Source organism: Adiantum capillus-veneris, chromosome 9 (assembly GCF_014529385.1).
Source record: "Adiantum capillus-veneris isolate H3 chromosome 9, ASM1452938v2, whole genome shotgun sequence".
Lineage (NCBI taxonomy): Eukaryota > Viridiplantae > Streptophyta > Polypodiopsida > Polypodiales > Pteridaceae > Adiantum > Adiantum capillus-veneris.
Genome location: NC_140939.1, coordinates 61,985,935 through 62,003,451, shown reverse-complemented (window position 1 = coordinate 62,003,451; position 17,517 = coordinate 61,985,935). Strand labels below are relative to the sequence as shown.

The 17,517-nt window shown below is 43.5% G+C and overlaps 1 protein-coding gene across 1 annotated transcript; it reads left to right on the top strand.

Annotated features, from left to right (window-relative positions):
* Positions 1–9,904: 9,904 nt before the first annotated feature.
* Positions 9,905–11,715, top strand: LOC147450564 (rosmarinate synthase-like). Its single transcript, XM_086520747.1, has 2 exons — positions 9,905–10,549; positions 10,678–11,715. Exons 1-2 carry the CDS (start codon positions 9,926–9,928, stop codon positions 11,557–11,559), a joined length of 1,506 nt encoding a protein of 501 aa, XP_086376873.1. The 5' UTR covers positions 9,905–9,925; the 3' UTR covers positions 11,560–11,715.
* The last annotated feature ends 5,802 nt before the right edge of the window (positions 11,716–17,517 follow it).

Below are 17,517 nucleotides of genomic sequence, written 5' to 3'. Positions count from 1 at the left end.
ATAGCGGCTATAACCAGTTACAAATCGCTCCTGAAGATAGAGCCGAGACCACTTTCATCACTGAGTGGGGAGCTTTCATGTATCTGGTGATGCCTTTTGGCCTGTGCAATGCACCAGCTACTTTTCAGCCGTGTATGATGGAGATGTTTAATGAATTTCTTCATCGATTCCTCGCCATTTTTATGGATGACTTCACTATCTATTCAGATGAGGAACGACACCTTCTATTCCTAGAGATGGTTTTTAAACGGTGTCAGGAGAATAGGATTTGTTTGAATCCATTCAAATCTGTTTTTCTAGTATGGAAGGGATAGCTACTGGGATATGTGGTTTCCCGCAATGAAATAGATATGGCCAATGACAAAATATAGTGTGTCCAGCAAGCTAAAGCACCTAGAACTGCTTCAGAGTTGAGTTATTTCTTGGGTTATGTGAATTTATATAGAAGATTTGTACACAAGTTTGCTTCTCAAGCAGTACCACTCTATGAGCTTACCAAGAAGACCAGTAAGTTCAACTGGACTGCTGAGTGTGAGGAGAGTTTCCAAAATTTGAAAAAAGCCATTACCAGTAAAACAGTCCTTAGGCAGCCAAATTGGGATATTATTTTCCATGTACATGTAGATGCTTCAGGATTGGAAATGGATGCAATATTAGCTCAACCAGATGGAAGAACAGACTATCTGGTTTATTTTGCAAGTCGTAGATTCATTCAGGCTGAACATGGCTATACAACTACTGAGAGAGAAGCCCTCGGAATGGTTTTTAGCGCCACAAAGTCCAGGCATTACCTGTTGGGAAAGTCATTCCATTTTTATGTGGATCATCAAGCTCTTCTGTTTTTGATTTTAACAAAGTCATTATTCAAGGCACGCTGATAAGATGGATGATGTTCCTTATGGAATTTGAATTCAGAATTTTCCATAAACCGGGCTGAAACCATTGTGGAGCTAATTTTCTTTCAAGAAGTATGGAAGGATATTCAGAATCACCCTTGAGAGATGAGCCAGTGGATGCTGATTTATTTCAGTTAGAGGTAGACGAATTAGTGGATCCTGAATGGTATGATATTTATCAATATCTTTCCCAAGGTGCCTTTCCAGAGGATTGGAAGCAGAATCAGAAGAAAACTCTAATCATAAAAAGGCTGAAATTTACCATCATAGGAGGATTACTTTATCAACTGGGTGTAGATGGTGTACTTCGAAGATGTGTTCCTATGGAAGGAAGAATGCAAGTAATTTCAGAAGCGCATAATGGTGAGTCTGGTGGACACTTTTCCAATGAAGTCACCTATAAGAAGATTCCGCAAGCTGGTCTGTGGTGGCAAACATTGATTTTTCTGATGTCAAAAGTTTTTGTAAAACTTGTGACATATGCCAAAGAATGGTTTGACCAACAGCTGCAGATATGACTCCCTTGATGCCAATACAACCACTGGGAGTATTCATGAAATGGGGACTGGATTTTATGGGACCTTTTAAGAAGGTGACTCACAGGAAGAACAAGTACATAGTAATGGCTAGTTGTTATGTTACCAAGTGGGTTGAAGCTAAGGCTCTTTCTGACAACACAGCCAAGTCAACTGCAAGGTTTCTGTTTGAGAATATTGTCTGCCGATATGGATGTCCAATAGAGATTGTGACCGATCAAGGAACACATTTTATCAATGACAATATGGAAATCCTATTGGATATGCTTTCAGTCAAGCATTGGAAATCTACTCCTTACTATCCAGATGCAATGGACGGGCTGAAAGTAGCAATAAGACAATAAAGACTATTCTCACTAAGGTGGTGCAAAAGAAACCAGACCAGTGGGATTTGAAACTTCAGACTGCTCTATGGGCTTATAGGACAACTTATAAGGTAACTACTGGAATGACACCATTCAGAATGGTGTATGGTACTGAAGCTGTGGTTTCTATGGAGTTTGTAATCCCCATTCTGAGAATGGTTGTGAAGTATGGATTAGACTTCAACCATAATCTTAAGAAGAGGTTGGATGAACTGATGCAATTAGATGAACTCAGGCAAAGGGCTATATTGGAACAAGAAATTGTTCAACAACAAAGGAAGCACTGGCATGATCGTCGAATTAAAGTTCGAGAATTTCAGAAAGGAGACTTAGTGCTTCTATATCAGTCTAGATTGGGTCCAAAGAAGTCGAACTTGAAGATTGCCTGGGCAGGACCTTTTGAGGTGGATTGGGTCTTCTCTAATGGCACAGTCAGACTGAAAGATTTATCTGGACTAATGTTGCCAGGAGTATATAATGGAGCAAAGATCAAGCTTTATTATTCACAGACTAGAGAAACTGAGCCAGAACAAGGTACTAAGGAACTGGAGGTTGCTGATCAAGAGATACCGGAATCAGAAATTTTTTGACTTTTTCATGTGCAACCAGTACCAGATGGACCAGATCAGGCTGACCTTAGAATCAGTATCAGTATGGTCAAGCAAGACTGGAAATCAGTCCAGTACCAGTATGGATACACTTTCCAATTTTTAAGCGCCCAACGGTCAAATGGCATGCCAGTGCTAATCATTTCAAAGATGGGTCGGAGTCTTGTCCAATGCATGTCTGCCACGACATCAATGACACAAAAAAGTCTAGGAGCGGCGAGTGGTGGAGCTTTTATGGCGCGAACGCGTATAACAGTCAGGAGAGTTAGCATTTTTCCTCATAAATCCCATGCGCGACGCTTCCCTCCTGTCAACCATTCGCCATCGCCAAGCTCTGAGGTTTCTTCACTGCAGCCGCAAACTTCAACCTCTGACGAGACAGTTGACTGTCAGATAGTCTTGCCAGCGACACCAGGAAACGGCTTCGCCACAACAAGTCATCTTCTCCTTCGCCTGTTTCATCGTCATCGACCTCACAGTGCATGGGTAGAAAGAAACGCTCAGAGAAGATGCAGGAGTCTCTTGAGGAAACCTAGGCCATAGTTGCTGAGGCAAAGGAAATCCTTCCTTTTATCCCGTACAATAAAATTCAACGTTATGTATTCACTGATCAAGAAATGACTCTGCTACAACTCTGGGATCTTCGAGTTGTGTTGCAAGCTACAAGGATTGATTTTGATGCAGATATCATCAAGCAAGTTCTTGATTCCTTTGATGTTGAAAATGGAAGTGCCATGGTAAACAGTAGGAAGGTGTCAGTGACACCAGAAGCCATAGCATTTGCATTCCGGATGCCCAATGAGCCCAAATCTTCTATGGAAAATGCGCAGTAAATAAGTATCGCTCTGAAGGAAGATGAAACGTCTAGACGGAAGCACAAGGCAAGTGCTCAAGGAGTTCCAGTAGCAGGACTGGAAGCCTCCACTGCTTACAGGTTTGTAGCCGAAGTAGTAAGCCTTAAGAACAACCCAACGTATGTATCCGAAAAATTGTTTGCTATGTTGTTGGCCAAGATACTGGATCCATAGGTTCATATCAACCTTTGCCAAATTCTCTCGCACAATGTACTCCAACAAGCTACCAAGCTAAAATCTCAAACTGTTTTCAAAGCATGGTATGTTTGGCAATTCTTGTATTGGGCTACTGCTGCAGATGTTAATAGGCAGGTAAAGAAGGCTTGGAGTGAGAAGCCAATTCCTGAACCAACGAGCATTGAATTGTCCTCAGACGACGAGGAAATAGACAGTCAAACCATTTCCACCGACCTAAAAAGGAAAGCAACTGTAGAAGAGGCTGTTAGTTCAAAGAAGCAAAAAATTACATTGACAAAAAGCAGTGAATTTTTGAAGCAGATACAAAGCCAGGTCACAGCAGTAACCACTGAGAAAGCTGTAGTGACTCAGACTGAGCAGCAATCTGCTCAGAAGACTATGCTTGACCAGTCAGTTGTAAAGAATACAGTTGCTACTGGGTCTGGGAAAGATCATGGCAAGCTAGTCACTGTTGAGAAGATAGTAGACCAGTCAGGGGACAAAGGCAAGAGTCAACTGGACAAAGGGAAAGGTCCAGCGTTCTCGACTTTGCCTGGTGGAGTTCCTACAAATACTGGAAACCTTCTGCACTGGTAAAATAGGATAAGTTGCAGCAAATGCAGACTCAGCAATTGAAAGGGCATCTTCTGCTCAGCAAAGCTGATTATGCAACTCTACTCTATGTGGCTCCAGTGGCAATATATGAGCCTACTGATTCTGATCCAACTACAGTCAAAGACAGATGTTCAGTCCTTATACAGTCTTCTTGGAATACCATTTTCAGTTGTATGGGACAACCAATGGAGGTTGCTGGATCAGAGGAGGAAGTCAAAAAGCTCAAAGCTGACTTGACAGAAGCATAGCATCAGATTGAAAAGCTCTAGAAAGCCCAGGAAGAGCAGAACATACAACACAGGGTACTGGAAGCTCAATCAGAAAGGACTAATGAGTTGTTGAACAAAAAGCTAGCAAAGGCTGAATCTAAAATAATCATTATCAAGAATCAAAGGAATGAAGCACTGAGAGCTGCTGAGCGGGCTGAAACAATGCTCAGGATGAAGCGAGCGGAATTCAAAAACTTGCTACTGCACCATACAACTCTGAAGGCTTCTCTGACTGAAAGATACATCTACAATAGCTTGTATGAAATTTTAAACCCATCAGGCAATGTTGTTTTCAATTTAGAGAATTTAAAGTCCTTGATGGAAAGTATGCAGAGTGATTTGCAGGACAAGGTGAGTGAGTACAATAATGCTCTAATGAACTAAGCTATAATGGATTATATTGAGCAGCAGACTTCTCCGGAAGAGGAAGAAGAAGACAAAGAAGATGAAGCTGATCAGCAGGAGGATGATCAAGAAGCTGGGCATACAAAGGATGATGATGATGCCCCACCACCATCTCCGCCTCCAGGACCTGGGACTGATGGGACAGGGCCAAATGAAGGAGGCCAGTCATAGCCAGACCAGCCAGATCAGAATGAGGGTCAGCAGGAAGGACAGGACAAAGGGCACAAGTCAGGTAACCAGCAAACTGAAGAGCAGCAGCCCAGTCACACTGGGAATCATCCAATTGATCAGTCCCATCTCAGCAGAGATGCTAAAGGAAAAATGAAAGTACAGGATGAGGGACCAATTGTTGTTGATCATTAGCATTCACTACAGCTCATTACTCTGAAGAGGCAATTGAGACATCAACATGCATCCATCACCAGAAAGTATCTGGAGTATGATGATCTCTTAACTGACTTGGAAAGATTTCAAAGGCTATATGTGGGAGCCAGGGAAATGGTAGAACATTGGAAATCAGCAGTATTCCATGATAAAGAAGCTTGTCGACTACCTGCACATCCCAGTACAGTCCAGCTGCTGGAACGAGTTCCTGAATGGATACTCAATGCTGATGAGAGAGTGGTAAACCCGTACTAGCAAAGGCAGTCTACTGCAGATTGTCGCTCCCTAGCCCTGGAACTAGAACTTCTGTTGGGTAACAAACCAACTTACCGCTGTATGAAGGATGTTAGGGTACAACTCAAGGAAGTTTTGGTGCAAATGCAAACTGCAAGAGGTGTTTTGGATCAAAGAGTCAAAGCCATTCTTGAGGACTAGACAGCCACTAGTAGAGGACCTCAGACATGAATGCCAGTCGGAGCACAGGCAACTGCTCTCCGCACACTGTTCCAGCTAGTGAGAATCACCAGAAAGATGATGCAGCAGGAGAACTAGGCTGTTCTCAATTTCTTAAAATTCGTGTCTGATTCTCCAGTTCTCTTGTATGCTGTTCCAGCAAGAGAAACCGAGCTACCACGATTCTTTCCAGCGATGTATCCTCAACATCAAGAACCAGTTGATCGTCTCACATACTTCAAAATTACTGATGAGCTTCAGGATTGGTATGAGCGGTCAACTGTGGAATGGAAGACTTGGCAGACATTGTTCAATGATGCTCTCTAAATCAATGACATTCAGGCACTAAAAGAGGAGATGCAAAGGATCCAGCTGTGTATGGGCCAGTGGAAGATTCAAGTCAGAGGACTGACCAGGATTACTAATCAGTTGCTACAACTTATGGTTGAATCTTCCAAATTTCCTGAAAAAGACATTGCAGCAAAGCCCGAGTCTGGCACCATAGTACAGGGAGATGGCTGAGATTCTTTTCGAAGCTCGAGTCAAAACTAATCAGCCTCTTCCAGAAGGATGGATCCATACTGCTTCGCATTGTCATAAGCTGGCCAGAACCAGACTAAGTAAGGGCAGGCATACACTCTATGATCCTGACACTAAAACCTATCATTCTCTCACGCCTTATGAAGAAGAGATGACCACCGCTCGGCGGGATCAACTTGAGCAGGAGGCCATTTACCAACTGATTTAGAAGGAGAATGCTGGTACTGGGACTTCTGAGGCACTGTCCCGGTCCAAAGGTAAAGGCAAACGGAAGACGGTCCAATGGAAGGATACTAGGTAGTTCCATCTCAGAATTCAGTGGTGACTTTTCTTCTCAGTAGGCAGGGAGAGATAACAGCTCCACCTTGGCCTTTTCGGCTGCCTCTCGCAATCCTTGGTCCTTCTTGAACTCCTACTCGTAATCTTTGAATGGCCATTCTATCAGTGGTCAAGCCGGCATCCCAACATCCGAACCAGACGATGGATTTTTCAGTCTCACATCAGATTCAAACAGGGGAATTTTTTTAATAGAAATTTTGGAATCTTGCCAAAATTCAAGAAAGAAGGGAAGGATGTAGACGGCTGGAAAGTCACTATGTCGGAACATCTTCTTAGAAGATGGGCAGTGAACTACTTAGTAATTACTATGGTAATTACTACAGTAAACCCGAAGTGTATAAATACAGCCCATTACATTGTAATCGGGTTGGCAATTGTTATCATTTGGGTTAGCATTGTCGGCTGTACTCTCTCTCTGTAATCATATTCGTTGTAATCTTGATCTATAATTCCAATCATGGCATACATTTCAGCTATACTTACTTCTTGTCCAGTCTTCTGAATCTGAATCTGACTCTGAACCTTACTTTCAGTATATAAGTCTAATTCTTATTTCAGTATCCACATTTCAGTCTAGTCTCTGATTCCTGTCCGGTCTGCTGTCTGAAATCTTCCCACACTAGTAGCTGAAATCTTCCAACATTGGAATTAGCTGTCTCAAGAGATCAACTCCAATTCCACAAGGCAATACCACCATCACATTGCTTAAACTGTATACCCAAGTAATGATTCAACATCCCCAAATCGTTTATCTTGAAAGTAGCATTCAAATCAGCCTTAATGTCAGCAATATGTCTCTCATTTGGTCCAGTGATCAGCAAATCATCAACATAAAGAACCACAATAAGAAGCACATCATCCTCACGCTTTACATACAATGTCCTTTCTGTTGGACTGTTACAAAAGCCTCGTTTGACCAAATGAGTGTCAGCTTTCTCATACCAAGCACGAGGAGATTTCTTCAACCCATACAAAGCCTTCTTACATCTGTACACTTTGTCCTTTGTCTTTTTATTACAAAACCGCGAGGCTGCGTTACATAAACTTCCTCAAATATGTCACCATTCAAGGAAGCAGTAACAATGTCTGATTGATGTACATCCCAACCAAAATGAGCTGCCAATGCACATAGAAAACGCACAATAGTCATACGACAAGTGGGAGCAAAATTCTCTTCATAATCTATGTCTTTTTATTATGCATAACCCTTTGCAACAAGTCGAGCCTTATGGCGATCGATCTCACCATCCGGCTTGCGTTTCAACTTGTAAACCCACTTCGTACCAATGGCCTTTTTGCCAGGAGGCCTTTTTGCAGATGATACAACCTGTAACCTTTGCTTTCAGCACTATAACCAACAAAAATATATTTGACAGCCTTATCATTCAATTTTTTGCGTTGTGTTTGTGACACCAAAGCATATGCCAAATAGCCAAAAACACGCATGTGCTCAATAGAAGGCTTTCTATCATGCCATGCTTCATATGGAGTTATAGACTGCGAATTCGGGTTGCAGAGAAATGCACACAGCTTGGAGAAGATGAAGTAAGCTCAAGGCACACAATAGAGAGTGTGTTACTTAGTGTGGAATGGAAAGATTGATAGCCCTAGAGTGATCGGCGTATATACAATGCTCGGGGGAAAAAACCTCCTAAAGAGGGAAAAAATGCCTCGACGGTCCTAGTGTGTTCACACACATCACTACCACATGTATATGGTAACAGACACAGAGTAATCCCATTCCTTTCCTCTGTGCCCCCAGAATTCGCACATGAAAGAGCTCCGCTTTTCCACTGCACCCCCAAATTTTTCCAATTAAAAAAATTGGATGGCGGATATCTTCGTTTTTCACCTTGATCCCATCTCTTTAATCCCGTGGTTTATATAGACGAGGGGGGGGGGGGGGGGGGGGGGGGGGGGGGGGGGGGGCAGGATCCCTCTCCCCTTTATATATAGTAGTAAGTATAGTATACTATAGTTATAAGAGCGTGGTCATGCGAGGCTTAGTTACCTGTAAGCTTGGCGAACTTTTGAAGCACAGAGCGAAGATCGAGAGCAACAGGTAGAGAGAGGGAGAGCCGAGCGCAAGCAAGAGAGAGAAATTTAGAGCGAGGCTCTAGTGATCGGGGAATGTTTTGCAACTATGCCTTTTTGGGCATAGTCAGGCTACTAAGCATGTGGAAAGTTGCAGCGTCTCAGAGCTCGTTGCTGAAACTAAGCCTCGTGTAGCCATTGCCTAAATAATATAGCTTTTGAGATGCTTAAAAATAAATAAATGCGTGCATAGCTATTACAAAAATCTAAGCCATACCTCCGCAAGTTTTGCATAAAACTATTAAAAAACAGAATATGTTAATTTTTTTAAATTTTTTTTTACCATAAACGTGGGGAAATTCTATTAAGAAAGATCAAGAATTACATCAAGAGGCAACCACGCCATCCTCAGGATAACAAAAAACAATATCTTCAATCTCATTTTGCAGCTGAGTAAGGAACAAGTTTCCTTCTTGAATTTGAATCTCAAGATGGCGTAGCTCGATGGCTTTGCTTCTCTCCCACTGGTCCTTAGTGAGCATCTTATCCACGGTAGATAAGGAAGGCTCTGACGAGTAAGCATCCTCTTGAAATGGAACTCAGAGTCCTTCAGAATAGATTTCTTAGTCCTGTAAAGGGTGACTTGATCCTCATCTATCTTAAATTCCTGTAAATTAATGTCACAAAAACAAGTTCTCAAACTAGGCGTCTAGACGATAGGGACCCTCAAAGATCAAGAAATTCCTTTGCTGCCAAGAGATCCATAGAAACTCAACCCTAGATTTGTTCCAGAAAACAGTTAGATGACCAGTATAGTCCCCAAGTAAAAGTTGCTTCCAAGAAGGGGTGAAGCCCAAAACTTTAACTAAGGGGGCGAGGCTGTGGTGATCGGGGAATGTTTTGCAACTATGCCTTTTTGGGCATAGTCAAGCTACTATGGCATGTGGAAAGGTGCAGCGTGTCAGAGCTTGTTGCCGAAACAGAGCTTGTTGCCGAAACAGAGCCTTGTGTAACCATTGCCTAAATAATATAGCTTTTGAGATGCTTGAAAGTAAATAAATGCGTGGCATAGCTGTTACAAAAATCTAAGCCGTACCTCCGCAAGTTTTGCATAAAACTATTAAAAAACAGAATATGTTAAAATTTGAAATCTTGTAGAAAAAGATGACCATTTAATGGGTTGATATTGTTCTTTTGTTTGTATATGCTATTTGCAAACAGAAACAACAGATTGGTTGCATGGTAGTGAAGGCGACACGTCTATGTGTATGTGTGTAAAGGTATACGTGGAGTGCATTCCTCGTACTATTATATAGAGCCTGAAGCCTGACTCCTCCGCATATTGCCTATAGAGTAAACTACACCCACTAGCTGAGGCTGTACAGAGACTCCCATCCCATCACCGCCCCCTCCCCCCCCCCCCCCCCAACCCAAAATTCAAGCAGCCAAAATGACAGTTCCAATCCTAAGCGAAGCCCTAGTGCTTTCATGGGATCCCGTCAGGATGATCAACTCCGTGACGACGCACCCCTGCAACTCCACTGCCACCCTAGAACTCTCAACTGCAGACCTGGTCTTTGATTATTACAACTCGGTTCTTCTGTTCTACGACTTAGGGCAAGCCAGCGCGCTGGCATCACCGCCCGCCTCTGCTCCGCAGAGCATTGCCACTGAGGCTGTCATACGGCTGGAGCGCTCTCTCCAAGAAATGCTCGCTCATTATCCCTGCGCTGCGGGCTTAGTGGTGTTCAATGACTCCTCCGAACAGCTGGAGGTTAGATATCCCATGGCTACAAGCAAAGCCCAGTCTCACATCTCCAGTAATGGTCATAAGGCTGGGACTGATCATGCTACCGGCCCTTTCTCCCGCGATGCTCATGATAAAGCTGTCGATCATGAGAATTCTGCTGGTTATGGAGTGCCATTCCATGTTGCTCATGCCAATGTTTCCGTGGCCGACCTCGGTGATGTGACGATCCCGCAGCCGGCGTTGGATGTGCTCTACCCTAGGAAGCCGTCAGCTCAGCTAGACAGCAAAGGTCATCCGCTCCCTCGTTTCGTTATGTCTTTTCAGGTAATTTTCCGCCCATCTGTGACATCTCCTTGGAAGGAAAACGATTCATTGGTTCTGATTAGTTAGGGCATAATCTTCTTGCATATTGCTAACAATCATTGAATTAATGTGTTGAATATGCTTCACAGATAACTACCTTCAAATGTGGTGGCTTTACTCTTGGACATACATGTAGCCATGCCTATGCTGACGGCTACACAAGCGCCGCTTTCCTGCAGAATCTATGCTCCATTGCAAGAGGAGCAGGTCTTGCAAACTCTCTTCATCCAACAGTGCCATCACGAAGAGCGGTAATCAGTGCAAGAGAGCCCCCATCATTGACTATTCCACCCAGATACATTCAAGCCCGGAAGCGTACAGAGCACCCGGAAGGAACAAAGCACCTTCACTCGTATGGAGTTGCAACTCGATTTAGGTTTACCATGGATGCCCTGGAGTCTTTGAGGGCGAGCGTTCCAAAGCCCTGCTCACGCAACCGAGCTCTGGTAGCCCTTCTCTGGACCGCCTTTGCGAGAGTGAGCCTCAATGTGCACGGGTTGCCAGGGAATCACGAGCTGGATCTGCGGGTTCCCATGAACTTAAGGACTAGGGGGCTCAACGAGGGATACATGGGGAATGCCTTGTGTCACTTGAATGTGGTTGCAACATTGCAGGAGCTATGTGAGAACTCATTGTCTTATGTGGTGGAAAAGATGAAGAAGGCTCTGGACAGCTTAGATTTAATGGAGAGTGCGCAGTCGATGGTGGACTACGTGGAGTTGCAGCTTAGAGGAGGGCGAACTCCTTTCGTAGTGGGCTTAGGCATGACTTCTCTTGTGGGCTTGCCCTTCTATGATACAGATTGTGGGTGGGGAGCTCCGACATATCTGGGCCGTCCTAGTGAACAGCTTAGCCACATGTGCATCATCTTGGATCATCCGGCAGCTGGAGCGTGGAACGCGCTGGTGGTGTTTGCATCTCCGCAAGAGCATGCTTGTTTTCAAGAGAGCATCGCAGACTACATTAGCTAAAGCCTGGTTAATATCATTCCTGCAATTTTGCTCATTCTTCATTTTATGTAATTCTCGTCTTCATTTGATTCTTTCCGCCTTAGGGCAAAAAAAAAGAGAGGCTTTCTGTTCATTGGACAATGAGGAATAATTTACCTTCGACAATGTTTCATTTTCTCTTTCCTATTTTGTTTTTGGAAAAAAATGTTCTCTCTTCTACTCTACTACTGGCTACTTCTATATTATATTACACACGAATCTGGGAAGATGCAGCAAACGCGGATTCCATTTTAGCGCACACGGAGTAGCAAAACTCGGAGTCATATCGTAGGTTTGAACTCGGATAGAGTGGCCTGGCAATTCAACTATCGACCTCGGCTCGGTTTTAGCAATCTAACACCTTTCTTTCTTTCTATATAAATCGCAACCTCCTCCAAGCCCCACCTTTATCTGCATTGTTGCCTACTGCTACTGAGGGTGCTGACGTCGCCTTGCAACTAAGGTACATGCCACCTGCATCGACGACCTCTGCTAATTTGGTTGCTCCCCCCACGTGCATGCGTCGACTTCTGCTTTGGTTACTCAATCAAAATTGGCATCCATGTAAAATTTCATCCGTACTACACCCCCCCCCCCCCCCCCCCCCCCCCCCAAAAATTGTAGGCACATACTTGCACATCATATAGTTTGCCCCTCTCTCTCTCTCTCTCTCTCTCTGTCTCAAACAGATTAAAGCACGTGCACCACAGCTTGACACTTATGTTTATTGAAAGTTAACGGTACCCAAGTGATCTAACAGTGATACGCTTTCATGTAAGGTTATTGCTCTTGTGCGAGTGGGAAGGCTTTCAACTTTGTAGACAGATGCTCTTTTGTATAGGAAGGCATTTCCCTGAAGTAGACGACTTGCAAAGGCTGTACAATAGGTATCTCAAAGGAATGATTTGATACGAAATGCACACGAGTCTGTGACTCCTTGTTAACACTAGATTGGAAATATGACACTTTTGTGCCCTTGGACACTTATGTGTCCTCTTAACAGCTGCCCAGAATTATGGATTTAGAGGAGCTTAGAACCTGTAAAAGAAACACGTTGTTGATTCCATCTTAAAGTTGGGTTTGACTAAATTCTTTAAATCTGGCTTGAGTCAATAAATGTGTTGTTTTGGGCCAATTTTATTGAACTTGGCATTTCATCACCCTTAAACACAACTTGGTGATCTTTGAAGTGCTACATAGTTAGCATAGGTAGTTCTTTAAGTGTGATTACACTTCTAGAAGATGGAAAGCCTAAGAATTGGAAGATGTGGCCCATTTATAGAGAGTTATATCTATCCATTGGGTAGTAAAATTCACGTATCAATGAGTATTCTGAAAGTTTCTTTGTAATCAAAAGGAAATTTAAGTCTATTTATTGAGTTATCCTCATGTAACTCTTCTTCCATGAGTTTTGGGACATCCTATACCCTAAATAGCGAACAATACAAAGGAGTAGTGATTTCTCATTTCACCCGATTCGCACTCAATGAGTGAATTCTATATTGTCTTCAAATTGCCAAAGGCCATACAACAAATATGGTTTGCTACAAGCGTAAAATTCCAATTTTGTGCCAACTTGATAGATTTACTTGCCCACAATGCGGAAGGTAGGTTTTATATCCCTGCAGGGTTTGTACTTCATGTGCACTTCTATGTTCAAATGAAATTTGTGAGCCTATAGCAACCATAGACTTTGGTCAAGGACTCGTTGATGTTTAAGGAGATTTGGAAACTTTTGTGAAATGGCGTTCACCTCACAAATATATTATTTTTTGTCAAATTGAGCACTCGTTCGGCTTTGAGAGTTCCTTATTACTATATGATCAGGAATTGTGAGTGTTTCTTTTTTTTTTCCACATAAAGTGTGACATTAGCTTTGAGCTAAAATAAGGGATTCTACAAACAGATACATATGATAAAGGTATTTGACTTTTTAGTAAGGACTTCTATATACACATACATATGATAGAAGTATTTGAATTTTTTCCACAACCCTGAAATGGTTAGACACCTAATGTAAGAAGGGAGCAAGAGAAGGGATACACCATATCATGTATACGCCTCCTACATGCTATCCATGTAGGATTTCACATGAGATTTAAGGTCAATGACCATAACGAACCATAACCATAACGAACCATAACCATAACTTAAAAGCATAACTATAATGAACCATAACTATAACTTAAAAGCATAACTATAACTTAAAACCATAACCGGCCATAACCACTTTGATCAAAACCATAATGCAGATAGCCATAACCATAAACAAAATTAACAATAACCATAAGCATAACCAGAAAGTTAAAACATAACCATAAATAAAACCTAAACCATAACTATGTCTATACAAGAATAGGAGAAATAACCATGTTTATACAATGACAATAACCATAACCATAAGGAAAAAAATAATTGTCTGAACAATAATCATAACCATATATATATATGTCTACACAAAAAAGAGACACAGAAACGTGTCTGTGTCTTACAAAGCATATATATGAAATCCGGTCCACTGATGACTAAGCATCACAACCTGCACATATGACAACTCACAAAATTAGTATTGATATTATTTCACATATACTTACTCAACTCACACATATTAACGTCTCACCTCAAGCGATCAGCGAAACTGTAAGGCCTCCCAATCTACAGGATCTCCTGAAGCATCAAGATTATTCAATACTTTATAGATACCTCTGCGATATCCATTTGACACCTCCTGACGTGTTGGGGCTCGATGCATCGCAAGATTCTGCGTTTATACAAAAATCAAAGTAATAAGAATACATGATTCATCGTGTTTTAAAAAAACGTCATATTTAAGATTGGATTAGAAACTCACAAACTCATAGCGAAAGATGTCGAAGCCTCCGCTGCCAAGATGAGATGTCTCCCTAGTTATCTGTCATATCTGCGCGGCCTCACGCTGTTGTCTGAACCACGTGACCGTTGTCCGCTCATCCTCCCTGATCTACAGTCACCTCTCGTGTGGGATGCCCGAAGGCTTCGGCGAGCCGATCCTGAAAGCCTTCCGAACTGCATCTCGTCGATGTTTCATGGTGTCCCGTGCAACACCCTTGATCCACCTCCTCGGAACAACGTTTGAACCCGGAGCAGGCTGGTACTCTCTCAAGATGGTCTCCACTATATAATTGACTTTGTCCTTTTCCTGCTCACCTCAAGACATCAAAATGCTGGTCGAAAACTGTAGCTCCACGAGCTGGCGAATCCGCTGTCTCATCTCAGTCCCGACTCTATCCATGTCAACAGAACCATCTGCCCGTACAGCATAGAGCTTGGAGGCACTAGGATCGTGTGCCCCCCAAGGTGTCCGAGGTGTGCCAAGAGGTGTGTCGAGAGGTGTGCCTTGGTAGGACGGGGGTCGTGAGCGAGAAGGGGTCGAAGCATCTGTGGACCCTCCTCCACAGCAACCACTACTCCACTTGACGATCGTCGAGATCGGCGAGTGCGCATGTGCTGCAGAGATGAGGACGTACCCGCCTCTGTCCCACCCCTAGGTGTCGAAGCGGCCGTGATGGGAGAAGCAGGCGTGGTACCCATAGGCGTCCCCTCCCCCCCCCCAATAGGTGTCTCCCCCTAAGGCGTCGGACCCTCGGGTGTGAAGCTCGGAGACGTAGTACCCGTGCCTCTGGCTACCCAGTACTGAAAAGCCTCTGCCATCTGAGCAGGCATCATCCGTGTAACGAAGCCCATGATTGCATCTGCACTCATAGAAGCAGGATCTGGAAACTGGTCTGCCATACTAAAGTCCTGCACAAAGAAAGTAAAATAAAGTATCAGAACACAGTTGTTTAAATTAACTTTAAGCTTAATTTTAAATCAACGTCTTCACACAAACACTTACAGACCTAGGCCTTGACGAGTGAGACATCATCGATAAGATCTTGCACCGTATCATCGTCTATCTCTAATTGCAAACATATTGCATCTTCATCTACAAGTGTCAATTCTGGATCGTCTGCGTCATCCTTCGTATATCTGTCAGCTTCCTCTGCCATACCTTCGTCCATCTCATCTAATGTCACAGTAGTATGGACGTCGTTTGGCTGACTTTCCTCCAGGAGATCTTGCCCTTCAAATACTTGTTTATTTATTGGAGCAACCTGAACCACAAACCACCATTGTCGCTCTTGAGGGTCCGTTACAAAGACCACTTGCTCGCAATGTTCGGGGAGAGCAAATGTGTCGCTCGCATCTGTCCAAACCTTTATAGAATCTATTTGCACAAGTTTGTTTCCATCTCTGCGTACCGTTGCATTACAACCAGAAGTAATCACCTTGAACCACTTCACATCCAACAAAAACATCTCAAACCGCTTGAAGCTTACTTTCAGGATATCTGACACCAGACCACAGTAATCTAGGTTGCTAGTGCTCTCATTCGTGTCTCTGGCACTGGCCCTGCTCTTTTGCATGAAACTAACCATTACCCCACTGTCAAACGTGTTTCTTCTGCTGTCAATTTGTTGTGTTCTGAAATGCTTTCCATGCGACCACAATGCCATGTATGTATGATACTTCCAGTCACATCGAATAGCGAGCTCTTCCTCTTCTAGAGATATGTGTTCTCCGATCTATCGAGCTGCTCTCATTGTCTTGTCCAACCATGCCATTGTAGGGAATTCAGGTAGAGGAGCGAGATAGTCTGACAAGGATAAACCTCTAGTCGTTCGGCTTCGCCTAAAATCCTGTCGCTCCCTATTGCGTCTCTCTTTCTCTTCTTCGTACCTTTCAAGCCATTTTTGCATCAGCGCTGAATTTAGTATACAGAACTTCATGATCTTTTCTCGCATGGCATCGTTCATTTTCTTCGGCACCCCTTGCCCTTGCGGCTCCTCTCCCACCAGTCTTGCATCCTCCTCATCGCTCCACAGTCGAGGCATTTCTGGGTCAGAAACGGATATAAATTCGGTCGTCAATACACGAGACTTGCACCAGCCATCCTTCTGCCATGCTCCCCTCTCGACGCGCTTTTTGGCGAACAAAACCCTTAAGTGTTTTCATGAACCGCTCTAGAAAGAACATCCAACGGCTGTGGACTGTACTTGCCACTGCAACCTCAACTACTACATAGACGAGCAAGTGCATCTACTACATTGAGCAAGTACTTTTCAATCATACAAACTGCCTCAATGGAGTTAGCCATTGCGACTGCAATAGATTCCTCCCGTATCTCCTTGGAAGAGATCCACCGCACTAGCTCTGATATCTTGTATATGCAGGTCCGCACTTCCTCCGTTAAACACCCCTTGATCACAATTGGAAGAATGAATTGCAAGAACTTATGCCAGTCGTGCGATTTCAGTCCTGACAGTTGATCGTCACGGGTGAATGTTGTCTTGAGACATCGCATATATCATGTTGGCGTCCTGAACTCTGAAATCACCCTTTTAACTTGTCGCTCTTCGTTTTTTAGCAATATCCATGGCGCTCTTGGAAGTTTTGTTTGGCCAGCTGCATTGGTGAAAGGACACAGCTCTGGCATCTTTCCAACTGACTGCAAATCATCTCGTGAAGCTCGATTGTCTTTCATTCCCATGATTGTCTTCCAGAGGATCTCTCCCACATTCTTGAATATATGCATTGGATCCATCAAATGGTTACTTAGTAGATCACCCCAGTACGACAACGTATGGAGAATGGACAAATGTTTCATTCCTGGAACAGGTTGCCCCTCATGTTGCTCCCATCGGCGACGCCACTCTTGTACATGCATAGGACGACATTCGACGCGACCAAGTTGACCTTCGTGCAAGTGATGGCCATTTGGAAGGTACCGGTGGTGGCCTTGATAAATTGTCTTTCGAAGAGAGGCAGAATAGCGCACATCCAAAGACTGCCCGCAAATTGGACATGCATTGTATCCCGAAGTTGTTAGCCCTGCATATATTAAAGCATGAATCAGGCCAA